This window comes from Lucilia cuprina, chromosome X (assembly GCF_022045245.1).
Source record: "Lucilia cuprina isolate Lc7/37 chromosome X, ASM2204524v1, whole genome shotgun sequence".
Lineage (NCBI taxonomy): Eukaryota > Metazoa > Arthropoda > Insecta > Diptera > Calliphoridae > Lucilia > Lucilia cuprina.
Genome location: NC_060949.1, coordinates 11745293 through 11769274, shown reverse-complemented (window position 1 = coordinate 11769274; position 23982 = coordinate 11745293). Strand labels below are relative to the sequence as shown.

At 33.1% G+C, this 23982-nt stretch overlaps 1 protein-coding gene across 1 annotated transcript in view; it reads left to right on the top strand.

Moving 5' to 3' along the window:
- The window catches only part of LOC111686038 (fibulin-1), an 87426-nt gene extending 64147 nt beyond the window's left edge, over positions 1 to 23279 (top strand). The window contains exons 4-6 of the mRNA XM_046946749.1: positions 21458 to 22222; positions 22393 to 22533; positions 22601 to 23279. Of these exons, the coding sequence (XP_046802705.1) occupies positions 21458 to 22222; positions 22393 to 22533; positions 22601 to 23259 (1565 nt within the window). The 3' untranslated portion in view covers positions 23260 to 23279. The remainder of the gene's footprint in view (positions 1 to 21457; positions 22223 to 22392; positions 22534 to 22600) is intronic.
- The last annotated feature ends 703 nt before the right edge of the window (positions 23280 to 23982 follow it).

Here is a 23982-nt window from a genome sequence, read left to right as displayed (position 1 = left end):
GAACAGGATCAGAAGATAGAAGGAAACTATTAAAAATATCTTTATTCTGTGATTGCCTGGAGCATTTTCTTGAGCTGAATAGTTGAACATGCTTAAAATCTCGATTCCTCGCTTCCTGGGCTTCTTTTGTTAACTCTCCGAATGGAGGAATATTCGATTCAATTATTATTTGACTGACCATGACACAATAATTTTTGTACTGTTATCCATGGATACAGAGATACAAGTAGAAATTTAGAAATTTCAGATGTATATTCCCTAAATTGATTTCCATTAATTTTATGTTTACTATTCAGTGCCATTAAAATAGTGTTAACTCTTCGAAGCAACTCCTTGCCGATTCCAGTTATTTTGAAGTAATTTCAAAATCACGAAAAAACCTTCTCGCCGTATTACCGGCATTTGCACTACCGCAACTTGGAAGAGGTTTGTCGATGTTTAATCCCACCTGAACTTTAAATTCTTCTTGGATTCTGCTTTTTTCCGCAGCTCTCAGTTCTTTCAATTCTTCATTATTTTTTGTTGATTTAGTAAAATTCTCTGGCACACTTCGATATTTGAGGTCGTATGCTATGTGTAAAAAGTAATGCAAAAATGGTATTCTGGCATGAAGTGGTGAAATTCCGAAAGACAGGACTTCTTCATTAATACTTCGGCTTTTGTTTATATTTGAGAATTGCGACTTTTTCTCGTTACATATTGAGCATCTCCAGAAGGAAGAAGTTTCTGTTATGGCATTGATGACCTTTCCATCAATCATTGTTAAGCTTACCTGATATGATACGATAATAGAGAATTCCTTTATTTTTATGCAAATGGGCTCCAGTGCACTTATTTCAACTTTAATATATTCCACTAAATCTTTTGTTGTTTTCTTTGACTCCTTTACTACAAAAATTTTTTGAACCCGGAGTTGTATTGATCCATATATCTTCAAATGAATTTCCGATGCTTGACGATGATGGATTAAGAGAATATGAACGAATTCGTAATGGCACTAATGATGACATAAATACACTTTTGTAGTCTGCTAATGTCCGACTTCCACAAGCTTGTTTCTATTCTGGAAGTGCTGATAAACCGTCACATTCCCACTTACACATTAAGACAACATCACAGTTATGAATTTTCCTTAGTTGGTCTTCTGAAAAGTCTGACACAATTTTTGATGCTGTGTTTTCGAGCAAAGATGATATATCAATACAAGCTTCCACATCATTAACAGCAATAGGTAATGGTAGGATAGTTTGTTTTTTTTCCTGGATCGCCTTGTATGATGGTAATATATTGTGTCCTTTTTCATGCAGAGCTTTGCTTAATATTTGGTACTTATTTCGACTGAGACCCTGTTCCAACATAAGCGCTATTGCTTTCTCTTCAGTAAAATTTGATTGTGATGTTGGAGTTGGTATACTTTCCACAATTCGCTTAAGTCGTTTTGGTGATGCATTAGAAAGAATGTTTGCAATATGTATGGCATCCATATGTTGGTTTTCCTTTTTCAGCATTTCGTTTTTTTTTTTATACCCTACACCACTATAGTGGGGAGGGTATTATACGTTTGTGCTGATGTTTGCAACATACAAAAATATTGGTCCAATACCCACCTTAAAGTATACCGATCGATTCAGAATCATTTTTTGAGTCGATTAAGACATGTCCGTCCGTCCGTCCATCTGTCCGGCTGGCTGGCTGTCCATATAAACCTTGTGCGCAAGGTACAGGCCGCAATTTTCAAGATAATTTGATGAAATTTGGACCAAGCCTGTTTTTTGGCACAAGGACGAAGCCTATTGAAAATGGTTGAAATCGGTCCATTATTTCACCTAGCCCCCATACAACCGTACCTCCCGATTTGAACTTTTTATGCTATAATTACGTCAAATATACTGCTATCTCTCTAAAAATTGGCACAAATAAGTTTTATATAAGTATAAATGATACTGCAGATTTTCGTAAGGATCGGCCTCATTTAGAAATTTTAGTTTTTTATCAATAAATGGCTTAAATATTTTGAATTATGGTAATATTCAACATAAAAGTTTCATTACAAAAAATAAAAATTTTATAAAAGTAAAAATTGTATGGTGTAGGATATCATATGGTCGGCCATGCCCGACTATACTTTCCTACTTGTTTTTTGATGTGTTGTAAGTTGAGATTTCCGTAGTAGTTTCCATCCAACTACAAAATTTTAATCGAAATTTCTTTTGATTTCCATCCACAGACTTACTTTTTACATCAAAAAAATTAAAATTTTTGATATGTTTTGTCTACTTTTGTACTATATGTAGTTTTTATATAATTTGAAATGTCTTCAATTTTTTCTGGCCCTTTTGAAGATACACTCCATTAAACGGAACACAACTCTTCGTACTTTAATGCAATCTTCATTGTAGATTTATTAAATATGGTACTTAAAATCTGAGAAGTTTACTTATATACCAATTCTTGTCATTTCCGATACAGGTTTTCCAAAGTAAAAAATTACGAATTGTCTACCTATTAACATTTAGGACTATATTACTATAACCTGTAGTTCAGTCATTGATATTTCTTATTAATGAATGAATCGAAATTATCATTACCTGTATATTTTTACCTACATGATCATAAACGAAACAACGAAATGATCTGTCGAAAAAATTTAGGTAAAAAATAGTTATAAATTTCTGAAAATTTAAGCATAATAGGACCTTTCAATTATAAGGATAAGCAAACAAATAGAAAATACGTAAATATGAGATTTAAATATGTTCTGTCATATTTAATACTAAAATATGAAATTAAAGGATACAGGTTTAAATGAACTTATTTTTGAATGTAATTGAGATATTGGGTTGAAATTTTTTGTAAAGGGTCGAGAATTTCCATATCTAACTAAAAAAAGATAATAAGGGATAAATATGGACTAAATTGTTGTAGCTATCTGCGACCCTATTAAAATTTTGATATAAATCATAGTTTTAGAAATTTAACAAATGTATGACAAAATCTTTTTGTTAAATTTTTCATTTCAAATAAGAAAATGCAACAAAAAAAAAATTGAAAAGGTCAAAGGGCATCCCGCAATTCCCAAAAATAGGGTTCTGCGTAAAGATACCTTTCAGAAAACTATAAAATTGTTATATGATCTTAAAGAAAATTTTATTTTATTAATAAAAGAGTTAACACACATTTTTGGCAAAAAAACGGCAAAAATCTAAATTTTTTTGAATTTTTAAATTAAAAAACGTATATTTTTGGATCTGTAAATGATATTGATCTAAAATTTTTTGTATATTATTGGAAATTTTGTTGTCTAACTAAAAATTGAGCCCATTTGGTCCAAAATTACGCCCGGTATTCAAAAAAAAAGCGGACCAAGGTATGGTAAATTTTGTATCACTAAATTTTTAAATGCCTATAACTCGGATACTATAAGAGATAAGTAGTATGTCCAAGCATGTTTTTCAAGACCTCGTCGAGCGCTTTCAGAAAATATAAAAATCTTTGTATTTGGGTAAAAAACAAAAACTGGCACGAGTTTAAAAATTTTACATGTCGTAGGTACCCTATTTTGAGCCGCCACAGCGCCGTCCCTGGGGCATCTGCAGGGTTCATCTTCAAAACCTAAACTCGAATACTCCTTGGCTACGCTCACGCCAAATTTTATCCCGATCGGATCAGCCGTTTAGAAATGCCAGATTTATTTCCAAAAAATTTCGATTCTGCCCCACTGTGTAGTGGTAGTGAAACATATTTTAAATACCACAAAAAATAGTGGTAGTAAAAATTTTTCCACTACCTCTAATCATTAGTGGTAATAAAAATTGTGCACTACAATAAAATAGTGCAAATGTTAAACAGTCACTAACTACATAAATGCTTTAACATGCACTAAAACCTCAAAAAATAGTGTTTATAAAAATATTCCAAACAAATTAAAAATACATACATATGTTCAAAATATTTTTATTATTTTTATTGTATTAAAGAAAAATATATGTACCAATATGTATTAATTTTAAATTTTTTATATTAATATTTTGATGAAATTTCCGTATTTTTTGTATGACTGTTTCCTTTTGTCTTTTAATTTTGTTACTATTTTATATTAGTATTAAATTATGTAATAAAGAGTATAAATTAATTCAATATAATGATATGTATTTAAGTTCCTTTAACATTAGTGAATGATTATATTTTTCCTTTATCCTATAAGTGGAGAAAAAATACACTAATCTGTAAAAAAAAGGGTTTTCACTATTACTAAATTAATTTTAGTGAAAAATTTTTTTGTATCACTACCACTATTGCTTAGTGGGGCTGTACTTTTTCAACTCACCACTAAATATCTATAAGTGATAGTGAAACTGCAAATTTAGTGCACTACCCCCAACTCTGCACTATTTCACCTAGCCCGCATACAACTGAACCCCCGAATAGGGCTTGTAAAAGTTGTAATCAACTGCAGGTCGCAATTTTGAAGATAATTAAATTAAATTTAGCACATGATCTTTAATACTACCGTAGACGAAGCCTATTGAAAATGATTAACATCGGTACATTATTTCACCTAGCCCCCATACAAATAAACCCGCCGAATAGGGCTTTTCAAAATTTGCTAAATATCCACAGTTTGATTCAACAATAAATGGCTTAAGAGTATCTGAGGCAAGGTACAATTCAACTTAAATGTTTTATTATGATAACTAAATCACATTTTAATTTTTGTAACAGGTGTTGGGTATTATGTGTTCGGCCTCGCCACACTATAATTTTTTACTTGTTTTTCTCTTGGTTTACTACTTTTACTAAAACTGTATTATTAACATAAATAAATAAATTACACACATTTATCAATTAACTTCAAATAAATTGGCTTCATTCCAAAAATTCCAGTACAAAACAATATACTTTCAATTTAAAAAATTTAATTCTTTGCTTCTTCTTTTGTCAGTAAGCATCACTTCCACAGAAGATAAAGTTCATTTAGTGCCAGTTTTGAAGTAGTGATAAATGATATATATTTAAAAATATATCCTCCTCCCAAATTTAATGAGGATCGGCCAATGATTGACCTATACTCCACATTTAGAAAATTTTGTTTTTATACCCTTCACCTTCGTGAGAAAGGTATATATAAGTCTGTCATTCCGTTTGTAATTTATATAATATAATTTTCCGACCCTATAAAGTATATATATTATGGATCCTTATAGAGTCGATTTAGCCATGTCCGTCTGTTTGTCTGTCCGTCTATCTGTCTGTTGAAAACAGTTTTTAGAGGACCCCAGATATCGGCGAGATCCGAATCTTCAATAATTCTATTAGACATGCTTTCGAGAAGATCGCTATTTAAAATCAGCCAAATCGGTCTATAAATAACGGAGATATGAGCAAAAATCCGAGACAACCTCTGAAAATTTCATCAAAAGAGCCACATTTTTTTCATGCTTTGTTAAAAAAGCAACAACACTGTGAATTGGATAAAGATGTACATGTGCGTGTGGAGATGTATTTGGTTTTATTTAGCTGTGTATCATTTTTTTGTATAACAAGAACAAGAAGATAAAGCAGTAATATGTTGGTAATACAGCTCATATTTGTTTGAGGGTGGTAATACAGTTTGACGGTGGTATTACAGTACAACGGTTAATATTCCTTTCTGCTACAGTTTATATTTGTTTGTGTGTATGTTATGTGTGACATGTGTGCAGAGATACAAAATAAATAAAAACTGTTTTTTAAAACATACTTGGTGAAGGGTATATAAGATTCGAAACAGCCGAATATAGAAATATTACTTGTTTTTAGATATCCGATAGTATATATGCCTATTTATTGCCCTTTTTTTGATATTTCAGCTTGTAAGATAGTAGAGTCATATTAAGTCTGAAAAATTACTCAATGAATAATGTAATTCGATTAAAAAATAGGGCGAAATGTTTAAAATTTTATGATCTGGCTTATTTTTAATCAAAAACTATTAAAATGTCTGTTGGTTTAATTGCCTTGTGTATTCTGTTTTTATTTCGTTTAGCGTTGTTGTTGTTCATTTTGTTTTGCTTTTTGGTGTAATAATAATGTAGTCGGGAAAAAATTTAAAATTTATAAAACTAATGTGTTAAATACACTATGGTGAAGGGTTTATAAGATTCGGCACAGCCAAATATAGCACTCTTACTTTTTTATCAATAAATTGCTTAAATACTTTGAAATCAAGGTATAATTCAACATAACTTTTCTTTATGAAAAATAAACATTTTAAAAATATACTCATGGTTATATTGTCGGCCCTGCCGACTTTCCTACTTGTTTTCATTTCATTTGTTCGGTTGTTTACGTGATTTATAATTTTTATTTCCTATATACATATGGACTTAAATAAAAGACGGATAATTTTCTGCCTTACAATATGAAATTAGGAAATATTTCATAACTCAATGCAAGCTTTTACATCTTGTTAACATTTTAACAAAGATGTCACTCTATCTTCAAAACCATGATATTAAAAACTTCTCTGAAATATTAAATATTCTCAATATACGGGCATATTGTATAGATATGAAATCTATTCCTTTAATTTGGCTTAGGTATTTGATGAAATTTTCAAAGGTTGTCTCTGAATTTTGCTTATGTCTCCGTTTTTGTAGTTTTGAGTTTTTAAGTTTAGTTTATGTATATTACAAATTTAGTCTTTTGTTATAATTGTTTTGTACATAGAAAACAAATATGAACAACTATTTTTTTTAACAATCGTTTGCTTAAATTTAATTTCGATTTTTATAAATATTTTTATTGGGGTTTATAACGAAAATTCAAAAAGTAAAAAGTTCGATATAATATAATATTCAAGAAGTACCTTTTGAAAAACGAAAAAGTACCATTTGAAAAACGAAAAACTACCAAAAAGCTCCCTTTTATAGGTTTTCACCTAGTTCCGACTCTATATACATTACATGTTTCTAGGTTCAATATTATAGAAAACTCAAAAAGTACCTTTTGAAAAACGAAAAAGCACCAAAAAGTTCCCTTTTATGGGTTCTCATATAATTCTGAATCAACGTACTTAATTTCATGTCCCTTGGTTCAATATTATAGAATATTCCAAAAGTAGCTTTGAAATTCTCTGCCCTATTTGGCAGGTTCAGTTGTATGGGGCCTAGGTGAAATAATAGACCGACGTTAACTATTTTGAATATCTCCAAAATTGCGACCTGTAGTTTGATTACAAGGTTTACAAGCCCTATTGAGGGGTTCAGTTATATGGAGGCTAGGTGAAAAAGTGGACCGACCTTAACCATTTTCAATAGCCTTTGTCCCGGGGACAGTGAAAGATCATGTAGCAAATTTAATTGAATTATCTTCAAAATTTCGACCTGTAGTTTGACTACAAGGTTTTCATGGACGGGCATAGCTAAATCGACTCAGAAAATGATTGGTATACTTTAAGGTGGGTATAGGATCAATATTATTGTGCGTTACAAACGTCAGCACAAACCCAATATACTCTAACCACTAAAATGGTGTAAGGTATAATAAATGACTTAAGTATATCTGGGACAAGGTACAATTCAAATTCAAATTTTTGAGTCGATTAAGACATGTCCGTCTGGCTGACTGTCCAGGTAAACTTTGTGCGCAAGGCACAGGCCGCAATTTTCAAGATAATTTTAAGAATTTTGTACCCTATTTGGGCTTGCTATGAAATAATTACGTCAAATATACAAGTATCTCTCTAAAAATTATCACGAATAAGTTTTAAATAAGTATAAATGACACTCCAGAATCTGCCCTTATTTGACCCTAGCCCCTATACAAACCCCCCTTCAACAAAATCTCAACAAAATACACAGCATATGCTGTGCATTTATTATATAACTAGCTTATACCCGGTGTGCTTCGCTACCCCAATCGAAATTAAATACATAATAACCAAAAATAATTTAGTTACTAAATTATAAGGTTTATTATAATTTCTTTTGATGACAATATATTTCATTTAAATTCTAAAATAATACAAAATGATCTATTTATTTCTTAATTGCTAAAATTGAATATATACTTTTATTCTTAAAAAATAATTCATATTCTTATTGTTCGATTCTTTAGCGGACTGTATAAAATTAAACACGGATATTTGTATTTTAATTAGAACATAAAATTATTTATTCCACTGGTTTTACATTTAATATAAGTTGTATAAAGTCTGTAATCAACTTAGTGGTTTCAAGTGTTGTTCTCTACTCGGTTTTCTGTCTATCCATTCTTTTTTCCCTTTCGTCTGTCACAGTGTTACCAAAGTTTCAAAAAAATGATCTTTACAATGTTGTATTTATATGTATGTTAAAATGTAGGAAACATCAATATTATGAATTATAAAAATAAGTATAAAATAATAAAATATAATGATCGCGGTCATAAACATATCGGCCCACCTTGAAAGGATCCCTTTCAACCATCTACAAAAAGTGGACAAACCTTTGAGATTGGACGTTTGAGGACACCTTTTGTCGTCTTCATTGAAACTACTCGGACTATATTGTCCTTACCGGGATGAGTACATATTATTCTCCCGATGAGCCATTGTGTAGGGGGAAGATTTTCCTCTTTTATGAGAACGATGTCATCGATTTGTAGATTTTCAATTTTCCGACGCCACTTTGGCCGTTGTTGAAGTTGGGTAAGATACTCGTTAGACCACTTAGACCAAAATTGTTGAACTAGGCTTTGTATGTATTGCCATCTGCTTAGGCGATTAACGTTGACATCAATTAAATTCTCGTCTGGAATTGACTTCATTGAGCGGAGTATTAAAAAATGTGCTGGTGTTAGAGGGTCGATGTCTCCTTCGAATTTCAGGCATAATGGTCGAGAATTCAAGCAGCATTCAATTTGACACAGCAAAGTACTTAACTCTTCATACGTTGTAGATGAATTGCCTAGTACACGTTTCATATGGAATTTGACAGATTTGACACCTGCCTCCCATATGCCGCCGAAGTTTGGTGCGGACGGAGGTGTGAAATGCCATTGTATCTGTTCGTTAGACATTTCCGTTTGAATATATGGATAATTTGTGTGAAGAAAATCATATAACTCCTTCAATTCGCGATTACAACCAACGAAATTAGTTCCGTTGTCCGTGTAAACATGAAGTGGTTTCCCACGTCTGGATGTGAAACGGCGAAATGAAGCAAGAAATGCTGGTGTAGAAAGGTCCGTCACAGGTTCAAGATGGATTGCCTTAGTATTTAAGCAAACAAATACTGCTAACCAACATTTGTATGTTTTGGAACCACGCCCCTTCCACGATCGCACAAGCATTGGGCCAGCAAAATCGATGCCGACGTATAAAAATGTTGATCCAGGTTGCAAGCGACAGCTAGGAAGATCACCCATTCGTTGTTGAAATGGTCTTTGTCTGAACCGCATACATGTTGTGCATTGGTAGATTGTTCTTTTTACGATTTGTGATACTTCAGGAATCCAATACTTCAAACCTAATAAGTACTGCAGCTGGCGTTTTCCCGCATGCAAATGCTTTGTGTGATAGTGCCGAACGATGAGTTGTGTTAATATGTTGTTCTTATGTAGAATATATGGGTGCTTCTGATCGTAACTGATTGAAGCGTTTTCAAGGCGACCACCTACACGCAAGATTCCAAAGTTGTCGAGAAATGGAGATAGACCGGCAAGCTTGTTTCCAGAAGGAATCTGTTTGTTCGATGCTAACATACGAATTTCCGCTGCATATGTTTCATGTTGAGCTTTTCTTACAAGCATTCTGTGAGCGTTTTGAAGCTCCGTCGTAGTGAGGAAACCAGTTTGACGTTGAGATTTGCATTTACAATTACCAAAAAAACGTAAAATCAGAGCAGTTACACGAAGTAGCTTGTCATAACTTGAGAATAGGTGAAACAAATCTGTTTGCTTGACGGATGTTGCTGTTGCGATTACCTTGCGTTCCTCTAAATCAATGTTCGATGGGATAGATGCTGTTGACATTGCTGAAGCTTCCATTGTGAAACCTTGCAAAACGTGTGGCCCTTGCCACCATAAACTGTTGTCTTTAATTTCCGATGAAGAGATGCCACGCGTAGCTAAATCGGCTGGATTTTGTTTCGATATAATATGACGCCATTGACTTGCTGGAATTATGTTGATAATATGAGATGTTCTATTTGCAATGAAGGTTTTCCACCGCCGTGGATGATCACTCAACCATGCTAGTACGACAGTTGAATCAGTCCAACCATATGTAGGTACATTCTGCAATTCTAAAGCTTGTTTCACTTTAACCATAACTTTCACCATGAGATGAGCTGCACAAAGCTCTAAGCGTGGAAGTGTTATTTGTCGAATCGGGGTAACTCTGGTTTTCGATGTTATTAGACTAGTTGTTATTGATCCATCTGGTTTTATGACACGAATATAAATAGCAGTAGAATAGGCTAATTCCGATGAGTCTGCAAATCCGTGAAGTTCAATACGATCTTCAACGTTGAAATTAAACCATCTGGGAATTTGTAGATCACGTATGTTCTCAACTTGATGTTGAAGTTGTAGCCATTCCGCTTTAAGATCACTTGGTAGATCTTCATCCCAATTGACACCTTTAATCCAAAGTTTTTGCATGAAGATTTTCATTTTAATTAACACCGGAGATAGCCAGCCAATTGGATCGTAAATTCTTGAAATATCCGATAGCACGCGACGTTTCGTGATTATTCCAGTAATTTCGCCAAAACACACGCTGTATTGAAAACAATCCGTTGATGTGTTCCAAAGCAGTCCTAGAGTTTTTACCGTTTCTGACTGATCAATTATCAGCTCTGATGAACAAGCTCGATCTTGAGGATCAATTTTATCCAACAATTCCCTTGAGTTCGTTGACCATTTGCGAAGGTTGAAACCTGATTTGGATAAAACTGTGCATAGGGTCCTATGACGTGAAATAGCCGATTCTAAGTCTGGAGCGGAAGACATGTAGTCGTCTACGTAAAACTTGTTGATGATCTCGTTAGACTCTTCTGGATACTTCTGTGAGTTATCAAGAGCAACTTGCATTAACGTACGGGTAGCTAGAAATGGAGCCGATGCAGTTCCATATGTAACTGTCCTGAGATGATATGTGATGGGTGGATCCTTTGGAGAATCACGCCATAAAATACTCTGATATGATATATCATCTGGATGTATGAGTACCTGTCTGTACATCTTCTCGATGTCTGCGGTAAAACCTATCTTGTGTTTTCGAAAGTTTAGCAGAATCGAATACAAATCATTTTGTACTGTAGGTCCAACAAGGAGATGATCATTCAACGATGTGTTGTTTGAACTTTTGCAAGATGCATCGAAAACAACGCGTAATTTGGTAGTGGTACTTGATGGTTTCAAAACTGCATGATGTGGCATGTAGTAAACTTGATGTTCCGTTTTATTAGTTGCAATTTCCATGTGATTGAGCTCTATGTATTCGTTCATGAATTTGTGGAACTCGACCTTGAGATTACCATTCTTGTCAAACTGTCGTTCCATGGATTCAAGTCTTCGCATTGCCGCTGTCTTCGATTCACCAAGTTGAAAAGAATTAGCTTTGAACGGAAGTTTCACCATATATCGTCCATCAGGTTGTTTCCGGACATTTTCCTTGAAATGTTGTTCGGCATGTTCCTCATCAGGAGTTAAATGCTTTGATTGAACATCACATTGTTCTATCTCCCAAAAACGTTGAAGTTGTTCGTCCAAGCCAGTATGTAGATGGGCAATCATAATGGACTTTTCGGGTTGTCCGTTGACATTTCCCATAATCACCCAACCGAATATTGTGCTAAGTGCTGTTGGAGAACCTGATGGATGGGATACCTTTTCCCCTAATATACAATGGGGAAAAACGTCAGCTCCTAAAATGATGTCGATGTGGTTTGGTTTATGGTAAACAGGATCGGCCAGTTTCAAATCTTTAAAATATTCGAGCTTCTGGTTCACTATCGTATGTGACGGAATATATTGTGTCAGATTCGATAAGCAATAAGTCTGAACTATGATTGTTCTGTTGATATCCTTAGCGAAGATTTCCAATTGTACTTTTCCCCTGGTGTAACTTGTAGTGTTTCCACCAACTCCACATAGAGCAGTTTTATCATGCGACCTATTCAACTGAAGTCGCTGAACGCATGATTCCGAAATGAGCGTTGATTGGGCACCGGTATCTACAAGAGCTCTGCATGGTTGCAAGCTATTGTTCCTATCACGCACCATGATTACCGCTGTTGGCAGAAGTGTAGTCTGATTTGTTGTAGTCTGCTGACTTGAATTTACCGTAATTGAAGAAGAGCCATTAGTATCGTCACTTGACTGTTCAGCGTTGCCTCTTGATGGATTAGTATTAGAATGCAACAATGTGTTGTGTTTCAAGCCACAAGTTCTGCAGGAACTAGACTTACAATCCTTAGAAAAATGTTTTTCCTTTAGACAATTGAAACAAAAACCACTTTTGAGAACGACGTTCTTGCGTCTTTCGATATTCAGATCCTTAAACTGTTGGCATGCAAATAAAAAATGATCTTTTTGGCAGACTGGACACGATTGAGTTGTTGCTGTCATTGTAACAAATTTATTAGGTTTCCTGAACTTAGATGACTGATCAGGTATTTCCAAACTTTCCAACTCTATTACACGACTTTCCAAAAAATCTAATAACTTCTTAAATGACTGCCTATCAATATCATTCTGCTGACGATACCACAGCGTAATTGTTTCCCGATCTAACTTCTCCTTTATCAAGAATAGCAATAATGGATCCCACGAAGCCACCGATTCATATAAGACAGAAAGAGCATTATAGCACTCAATAGTGTTGTTGTAAAATTTTCTAATCTCCGACAATGTACCATTCTTGACCGAAGGCTGAGTCAAAAGTAGTCTAATATATGTCTCCTTTATTTGATCTGGTCTGTCGTACTTCTTCTTCACTATGTCCCAAGCTATTCTATAATTACCGTTCGTAGGAGTTAAATGCTTAATTATCGACGATGCTTCGCCCTTGAGTTTCGTCTGGAGATACTCTAGCTTCTCAACGTCCGATAAATTTGTTCTAGCATCAACCATGGCGTTGAATAAATCCCTGAACCGAATCCAGTTTGATAAATTGCCATCAAAATCTGGAATCTCAATTTGAGGTAAACGTATACTCGAATTGTTGTTATTAATGTTCGAATTATTCATGCCAGATGACTGTAAGTTAACGACAGATGTCAATGTTGTTGACATTGTCTGTAATAATGCCGTCAAATCATTATTAAGTTGTGGAGTACTTGCAGCTGCTCCCTCAATTACCGTACTATCCAAATTTTCCTGAGTATATGACGTGTATATGGATTTAGCCGTAAAATACATTTCATCAATTTCATTGCGGTATGCATCTTCCTTTTGAATGTCAGAATCTTTATCGCATAAGCTATCAATCTCATCTTGAATGTCCTTGTATTTCATAAAAACATTTTCAAATTCCTCCATACGTACCTTTATATCGTTGTAACTCACGTTATGGCCAGATATGAAATTATACAATTTTATCACCGACTTTTTCAATTGTGTGCGTTTCTTCCTTAATTGTTCCATTTTGCACGAATTCGCGTTCTATAATTACCGAAAAATTATCCTTATTATGGTTCCCTAATATAACTTTCGTTCTAAATGTTAATTGCCGGTTATTCAATGTCATACAGTAACTTTATCACGCACACCCTATTCTGTAGTCCAGCCACTTCACATTTAATATTAATATCAAGCCAAATCAAAAACACAAAATCCACATACTATTTAGTAAATCTCACAACCATACATATAACATTCCAGTTTCAAATGCACTGATTTAAACTTTATCAAACTGTGATCTAGTTCCATTATAGTTACAAGTGCACTGCCAAATCAAACACAGTTCTAAATGATCTACTTTAAACTTTGTCAAACTGTAATCTAGTTATACTATAGTTACAAATGCACTGCTTCCACATTCACAATAAAACTTTTAACTGCCTTTTCAAATATATCAACACTGTCACTGTTCTACTAATCCACATGTATCTTTCTTGTTCATCGTTTTGTCCTTCTTATACCAATTCACTCATGTATGTAAACGATCTTTTTGTCTTTTATCTTTTGACCACTGATTCTAATGTATGTACCAACCGAAATCCCATGTACGTACACTGTTTCGATATACCATGTATGTTAACACTTTCCCTTTTCCTGCTCCACAGAAATTTCATGTATGTTGGAACTTTTGCCTTATGTACTTTACGATAAACACTTCCAGACACTTATGTATGTAAGCTATATTCTGTATGTATGTATGACAAATTATATTATCCACGTTCCGTATGTACATATATACGACACACGTATTAACAAAGAATCACTATGATCACTCTTATCGATTGTTTTCCTTAAGGGTGGTTTTCCCTATGTAAGACAGTTGAACATGTATACACCCGATGTTGTTGTCGTTGGTAAATTTAATAAAAATAAGAAAAACTACCACGTTTGCGCGACGCGTATGTATCGTTTTTGTTATTATGCAAATTTTAATAAATTCGTAATCCACTTGACTTTACACAACCGCATCTGGGTCGATTGGACCAAAAATTATGTTCGATTCTTTAGCGGACTGTATAAAATTAAACACGGATATTTGTATTTTAATTAGAACATAAAATTATTTATTCACTGGTTTTACATTTAATATAAGTTGTATAAAGTCTGTAATCAACTTAGTGGTTTCAAGTGTTGTTCTCTACTCGGTTTTCTGTCTATCCATTCTTTTTTCCCTTTCGTCTGTCACAGTGTTACCAAAGTTTCAAAAAAATGATCTTTACAATGTTGTATTTATATGTATGTTAAAATGTAGGAAACATCAATATTATGAATTATAAAAATAAGTATAAAATAATAAAATATAATGATCGCGGTCATAAACACTTATGCCTTGGGATATACAATATTTTTTGTTTAACCCTTTAATATAAATTAAAAACCAACTTAAAGATTTTGAAAATTCTACCCACTATAGTTTTCCAGATTAACAATATGTTACATATGAGAGATGGATCGGGGCATTGCTATGTACGTTCGCAATGAAGTTGTGTACAGGTGCCAGCAACAATTAGTCATGAATGATACCGAATTTAGCTGTCTCTGGGTTAAATTCACACTATTTTCACTTTGGGTTTCTTTACAGGAGTCAAAACGCGCGAAAAGAATGCTACCATATTGAACTTCGACGCCTTTTCCGCTTCCATCTCCGGAAGGCCAATATGTTGGGTTATTTTCCGCGCACAACCAACTTGCGCAATTAGTAAATGAACCAACACATATTTTATGTGTTGAAGTGCACCAAAATAATACCCTCGACATCTTTCTCACCTTACATCCTGATTAGTATATAGTGGATATTCTTGCACCTTTCGGAAATTCGGATCACTGCACCATCTCCGCCTACTTTTCGCTCTCTGAACTTCGTAACATTTCACAAACAGCTTCGAAACGTTTAATTTTTATTTCTGAAAAGGCTCGTTGGGTTCAGCTAAAGGAATTCTATAGGCAATTCAATTAAAAACTTTGTTTCCAAGACAATACGTCAATAAAATGGCGAAAATTGTTGAAAATATAATTATGCTGGGAATGAAAACATTCATTTCATCAAAAAATCGTTTCATCAAAAGTCTTGGTTTAATCAGAAGTGCAAAAATGCAATCAGATCCAGAGAGGAAGCTTTCAGAACTTGGCGTAATAACAAAAACGTCCAACGTGGCACCATACGAGTTGTTATAAATGGGATCTCATCAAACGTGTTCAAGCTTAATTTAGGGGTACCGCAAGGCTCCATTCTTTCCTCTACCCTATTTCTTATATTTATAAATTACCTTCTATATAAAACTTCCAATTCTATCTACTCTCTTGCGGATGATAGCAGTATCTGCCATTCTTATTCATTCAATTATAGGCCAAGCCATCTAAAGATTGGGACAATGAAGCGCAATATGTATGAAAAGCTTAATCATGACTTGATTAAGCGAATATACGGGTAGGGAAATTGTTGCCATATTTATGATTCTTAAGTGTTGTTTCTGTTATTTTGTTTAATAAACCACAATTTTTGTAATAGGCCTGGTGATGACTCCATTTTTTGTCTTGTTGTCGACAACTTTACAATGCTGGTCAGGTCCAAGGTATGTGTGAATGGCTCATTTGCCATTCGTTGGGCGGCAAGTTGTTGTTTTTGATGACAACCAGATCCTTGACTTTAACGTTGTCCCTTTGAATCTTCCATTTGTATGTGCGATGGAGTTCAACTAGGTGCTCGGACTTCCATCTTTGGCAAAATAAGCGTTCTCAACGGTTAATGAGAGTCAGATTTTCACTGCTTACATCGGGTTCACTTCGGTCAATAATGCACTACCGATAAGTTTGTGTCAGATGTTAATGGATTAAGGTTTTAGGCTCTTCAAAAGTGAATGTCATGTTTGGTATCATCTTTTCGGGTGAGTTTTAAATGACTTTACACCGCTTTCCCAAAGGCCGCCCATGTGTAGGGCTCCTGGGAAAATGAACTTCCAGTCGATATTCTGATGGCTGAAATAATGGGTCACTTGATTTTGAAGAGACTTTAGAAAGTCTAAAAAATGCTTTCCATTGTCTGAGTAAATGAGTGAAACTGCGGCTAAGAACGATTGGGTCGATAGTTTACTTGCTGCTACATGTACGTCTTTTGTTGCGAAGCATACAAATATTCAAATGTTACCTTTTGCGAAAAGATACGCTCGGCTTGTCTAATTTTTTATGTCAAAAAGTCCTGCCTAGTCTACTCCTGTTGTTGCAAAGGGTCTGGATAGAGTTGTGCGTTCTTGTAGAAATGAAGCCATGATTTGATTTTGTGTCTGTTTTTATACAAAATGCATGTTTAGATCTTTCACGCGCTTATCGAGTAATCGAATGACATACGCGAGTACTCGATCTTATGGTTCATCGCGTGTTGTGGTTGTAAATGCTTTTACAGCTTTAGGTTCAAAGTTGGTCCCAAATGTTTATGATGGTATCGGCCACTGATTTTGAGGTAATTTAAACCAGGAGGGTCCAAATCACCATAGGTTGTGGTTCTCTAGTTCTTGAGGAGTACATTCTCGGCTGGCTTCGTCTGAATAGGCCTTTTCTGAAGCATCATTGAAACCGTGAGTTTCCACATTGCAATTAGATCCAACGGTGAATTTTAAATTTTTTAAAATTCCCCTTTTTAATTTTTGTCACTTTAAACAAGTCAAAGGTGTTTTTATGTCATCCCAATCTACTTTGTCTAACCAAATGTGTTGCATAATTGGTTTAAAACTTCTCTTTTGGTATAGTTTTTCTTTTTTAATTCGACATCTGGTGCGGTGATTGTAAATGAGTCTGAAGAAATGTTCCATTTGATTTCAAGAGTTTTAGTTCCGGTGTTTTCGGACAAATTTAACCAATCGAGAGGTAAAAGGGTCTCATTTGGTAGGTCTTGTATAACTCTTGGGTAATTTGAGGTCCATTTCTTTAGGTCAAATCCAGCTGATTTTAAAACTGTTGTAAGTTCCTTTCTTGATTTGATAGCGTCGATTAATGTGTGTCCACCCGCGAGTGGGTGAGTTGATTTTATATGATTATATGCTTCCCTATGAATTGTGTACAAATCATTTTTTATAGAGCTTGTTAATGCCAGATTTTATCGCAATAGTCGTATTTTAAATAAGGAAACTCGTATTTTAATAACCAAAACTCTTTTCTGAAGGGGACCTTTTATAGGGGCCAGGGTCAGTTATAGATCAGTCCTCATTAAATTCGGAATGAAGAATTATGTTCGTAAGTATATACTTTCTTATGTTGATTTTTATCGCTGTACTAGTAATTTTCTGAACTTTATTCATAAAATTTTTTAAATAGGATCTTATATTAGGGGTATGGTCAATTATTATCGCTATACTCGAATTTTTAGGACTTATTGCTATATTCGTATTTTTAAGCCAGTAATGAAAGTCATTTTTTGAAGCGGACCTTATATGGGGGTATGGTCAATTATGGACCGATTAATATAAAATTTATTAGAGAGATTTTGACTCGCATGAAACGTATGTGTATCGAATTTCATTGTTATATTCTTATTTTAGAGTTGTAAAAAACTTTTCTTATACTGAATTTCATCGCTATACTCGCATTTTTGGGTCGGTAATGAGTGTAAAAGTCATTTTCTGAAGAGGATATTTTTTCGATGTGTTACAAACGGAATGACAAAATCAATATACCCCCATCCTTTTTGATGGTGTGTATAAAAATATGATGAAAATGTAATTTTCAGTAAATTACTAGATTGTACGGAATACTGTAAACATCTATATCGAGCAATAAATAATTGGAATGGTATCTTCGATTGGGGTAGCGAAGCACACCGAGTATATATTTTAAATCTCTTTGTAAGTGTGTCCGTTTGTTTCTTTGTTCGTCAATCACGCCTAAACGGCTAATGCAATTAGAAGGTGTTATTGGCTATCGTGTTCCAAAACATGGACTAGGAGGGCGCAAAAAAGGTTCAATGGATGAAAAGCCGTCAAAATTAGTACGTTTGAGCATAAATAAATAAAAAAATAAATTAATTAATATTTCAGAAATATGGATTAGTATAGTACTGTTGCGAAAGATAGGTCATAAAGGGAGAAAAAAATAGGACAAAAGGGAGAAAAACGGCAAAATTTTTAGTTTTTGCTTTGAAACAAATTTTTGTCTGTTCAAAAGCAACTAAGCTTTTTATAGTATTGGATAAACGGGTAAAAGGGAATTCTGTAAAATGTTAAATATTAATATTTTAATGAAGCAAATGTCTAAAAAATATCATATTATTTAATTTTAACGAGTAAACAAGTAAGAAGTTATAGTCGGCTTCGTCCGAGGGACAATAAAAGATTATGTACCAAACTGAATTTTCTTCAAATTGCGACCTGTAGTTTGATCACAAGGTTTACATGGGCGAAAAATAATGGACTGATGTTGACCATTCTCAATAGACTCAAAAAAGTTCGATTTCTTCAACGCAGTTCCAAATCTCCAAATTGAATTTTTAAAACTTTGTTAAATAAATTTTAAAATTTTTAGGATATTTCACGATAAAACGATAAAAAACATATGGCTTTTTATTGGGGCTAGGGTCAAATAAGGCCCTATAAATATAAAGTTCATCAGGGTCATCAAGGCTAGTATAGAACTTTCTTTTGCAGATTTTTGTCGAGATACGATATATTTAATATAATTATGAACATAAAAGCATTATTTGGCGGGTTCAGTTGTATGGGGCCTAGGTGAAATAATAGACCGATGTTAACTATTTTCAATCGGCCTTGTCCACAGTACCATAAAAGATTGAATTATCTCCAAAATTTCGACCTGTAGTTTGATTAAAATGTTTACAAGCTCTATTCGGGGGTTCAGTAGTATGGATGCTTGGTTAAAAAAATGGATACAATAGAAGATGGACGATATAATAGAAGATAATGTGCGAAATTTCATTGAATTATCTCCAAATTACCCTACCCACTAAAGTAGTGTAGGGTACAATAAACCTATTTTTCCTACAGATTAGTTGTACCTGAGATTTGAATCAGAAGGATTTTTGTAATATTTTAGAGAATATGTATTAGTGCTTTACTGTGGTACATTTTTAAATAAAGAATTTTCCAAGTATTATAGCCCAACCTTTGAGACACTTGGAAATAATTTAACACCAAAGTTGTCATTTTAAACATCAGACTTCATATTAAGAATTAAAGTCGTTTTTATTAAACATTTATATTTTATCATGGTATACTGAGAATTCACAAATTTTGCAAAAATTGTGAATTCTTACAGCTAAACTGTAAGAATTTTGAACTAATTTTTTACCGCTTTATTCTCTGTTGTCTATAAATCCCCATGAGATCTTCTAAAAATTTTGAAATTAGTTCAACAAACATTCAAAAAACTGAGATTTGAAACTGATTTGAAACTGCCGTTGAAATATCCAACTTTTTTAAACATAGCTGATACAATTCCCGTTATCATATATAACATTAATGGCCTGGAGAATTTGCAATAACTCTAAAAAATTTCAACCAATGTTTGGGTTTTATGTTTTTCTGAAATGCTTATTATTATGTGTACATTTTGATTTCTTTAGAAAATGTTCAAAATTTATTATAAAATGGCCTTGTAAATGGACATGGCAAATTCAGAGCCATTGCGGCACTTGGTTACGTTGTTCTATCAGCCTAATTTTTTGCAGTACATAGTTTTACAAGTCATAGAACAATTCCAGAGGTGGGGATAGCCTGTCGCATAAATTTTTCTTTCATACATGCTTGGAGCACTGTAATATAGTATGCATGTTATTTTAAAAATATTGATGCACGCAGAGAAAAAACATGGTTCGGCATGGTTAGGAAAACTATTCTATGTTTTTTGTAATAATAATTTGTTGTCATAACCAAACAATTGTTATTTTTATTGAACTTTATCAATATTTTAGTTACTGAAAACATTTATATGTTTATGACAATTATAAATTTGAGAATGATTCTCTGAAAAATAATTATTTTTACAACAAATAAATAATGATAATTATGTAAACATATTATATTCTTTAGAATCATTTAAACTATCAAATATCCATTAAATGGTAGGATTTTACACGTTTATGCATATAATGTTAAAGATATAAGTAAAATACGTTTACTATTTAAATATTTTTGTATTGCCATTTTTATATCAGTTGTATGGTTTATCCGTACTAGATCGGATTAAATAAATTGTTAATCAAATGCAGTATTAAAATAATTGTGAAAAATAAATACTGTCTAAAAATATAATAGGGTACATAAAAAATTAATAATTAAAAAAAATATTGGCTTGAAAGTGTGGATATATATTTTTTCTGGCAATATCAGTGCTTGGAAGTTTTGTGTTTGTTTAAAAGCAAATTAACAAATAATTACATTTTACGCCGAGCACATAAGATTAGCCATATTATGTTTAATATGTAACCATAATATGGTTACATGAAACAATAAAATGATTACTTGAATCCATTATATGATTACATATAACCATAATGTGGTTGCTTGAAACTACAATATGATGCTACAACATTACATTATCATTAAATTATGATGAAATATTCGGACTATATTTAATCATAATATGATAGGTTATTATACTAATAATGATCATAATATGATACTTCTTGATAGTAAAAATGATCATAATATGTTTTAAATTTAACCATAATTCTAAACATAATATGTTGCTCTTAGATTATGGTTACCACAACTATATTTTTTCTCTGCGTGTGGATATAAAATAAAATTTTATGCTATCTGTAAACATAATTAATTACATATGTTTTTTTTTATATGTTTTACAGAAGTTACAAGCTATATTAAACGGGGATTTAAAAATTCACTATTCTCCTTTTCTCCTATTAAAAATGAGTCGACAAAACATGATTATAGTGCGAAAAAATGTGAAGATGGTTTTCAGTGGAAAAATGATAATTGTGTGGACATAGATGAATGCGAAAATGATAATGCCTGTGATAGTAATCAAAATTGTGTTAATGATATTGGAGGTTATCATTGTGATTGCAAAATTGGTTTCAATTTGGATACAATAACGAAAGCGTGCTTCGATATAAATGAATGTTCTATAAATAATCATAACTGTTTGCCAACGCAACGATGTGATAATACTATAGGCAGTTACGTATGCACACGCTTACAAAGTTGTGGTACTGGTTATACTTTAAATGCGGACAGTAGCACTTGCGATGATAACGATGAATGTGCACTAAATACTCATAATTGCAAAGAAGGATGGGAATGTTTTAACACAAAAGGTTCATTTCGTTGTTATCCCAAGCCAACTACGACTACAACAACAACCACTACAACAACAACACAAAAACCAACAACTCCTTCTACTTATAGTACGTACTACTCTCCTCCTCCCTATTACAAATACAGAAATAGCTCATCGTACTATACTGGATTTAATGTACCTTCTTATGTTTCGCATCAGACCTCTAGTCGTCAATCTTATGAAAGCAACTCGCCACCATCACCATACAACCATCGAGGATATCTACCGTGTGAGACGGGGTTGCAGAGAAATCATTTAGGAGTCTGTGTCGGTAGGTTTCAGGTTTCACATATTACATATACTTGTATGTATGTATGTATGTATGTATGTATGTATGTATGTATGTATGTATGTATGTATGCACTTATGTATGTATGTATGTTGGTAATCAAAGCGCAAATATTAATATATATCTTTTCTTAATTTTCATATTTGAAACAGATATTAATGAATGTTTGCTACCTAATAATCCATGTGGATCACATCAACGTTGCATTAACACAAATGGATCTTACCGCTGTCAAAATCGATTAAAATGCCAGGCCGGCTATAAGTCGAATCCAAAAGGCACTGAATGCGTAGGTGGGTTTTAACGAACGCTGTGCAAAATATAAATTTTTGAATTTTAAAGTTATTTATGAAATTACAGACATCGATGAATGCGAAACTGGAGAACATAACTGTATTGATAATCAAATTTGCCGAAATCGTAATGGAGGTTTTGTATGCTCTTGTCCCCCAGGGCATCATTTGAGTCATTTGCAAAATGGCGAATCTAGATGCGTCGATGTAAATGAATGTGATCAAAAAGGTCCGTCATTGTGCCCGGCTAACGCTCAATGCATCAATACAATTGGCTCCTATTTCTGCGAATGTAAATCAGGGTTTCAAAAAAGTAAAGAAAATGAACGTATATGTTTGGATGTGGATGAGTGCAATGAAATTCCTGGTCTGTGCCATCAAAAATGTGTAAATTTTTTCGGAGGTTACCGCTGCACCTGTAATAATGGTTATGAACTAGGGCCCGACAACAGAACTTGCATTGATGTCGATGAGTGCGAGGTGCAACAGACTCATAAGCTTTGCATGGGCTTTTGCGACAACGTTCCAGGTTCATATGAGTGCTCTTGTCCACGTGGTTATACTTTAGCCAGTGATCGTAACACTTGTTTAGATATTGATGAATGTGCTACAGGAGAGTTTTGTACCGGTCGTAACGACGTGTGTACAAACAAACGAGGTGGATATAAGTGCACAACAATTCACTGTCCATTTGGTTATATTAATGATCCTGAACAAAAGACGTAAGTATCGCAGCTACACAGCTTTAACATTTATATTGTAGCCATAGAGTGTGTGCCAATGGCCAGCAGATATATATATCTTAAGATATATATATATAACTTAACGGGTAAAACGGGATATTATGTGTACTTTAGGTACAATACTTGAGAAGTATTTTATATATTTTTGCTAGGTATACTTTAGAAAAATTAAATTAAATATTTCCTTGGGAGTCTTCAAACGATCATACTTTACGTACGTAAATTTTAATGAAAATGTAAGATGAAAATTTCATCCGTTTCAAAAAAAATACAGAATAAAAGTCTTACGATTTATACTTTTTTGTGTTTACACGATTGGTATAAAACAATAACAAAGTAAGATGAAAACAGCTGTTTGACTTTTTTGAGTTTACATAAAAATACATCCCTGATCTAATGAGACGAAGAGATCCTTACAAATATTTCCTTTGCAGATTAATTTGTCAAAAAAATTATTATTTATAAATTTTAAATAGTGAGTATAACTTTCCACAAATTCAAAAAACTTCAAATCATTTTAAGATTACAAAACAAAATTCTTTCCTTTTATATGTAAATTTTTACTTTATTAAAATATTAATATTTAAAATTTTAAGTATATAAGTAGAAATTACTTTTGTTTCTTGATTTAAAAAAATAAAAATTTTAACGCGTTTCGTATTTCATCCCTTTCTATTTTTTGGAATAAAGATATAAACAATTGATA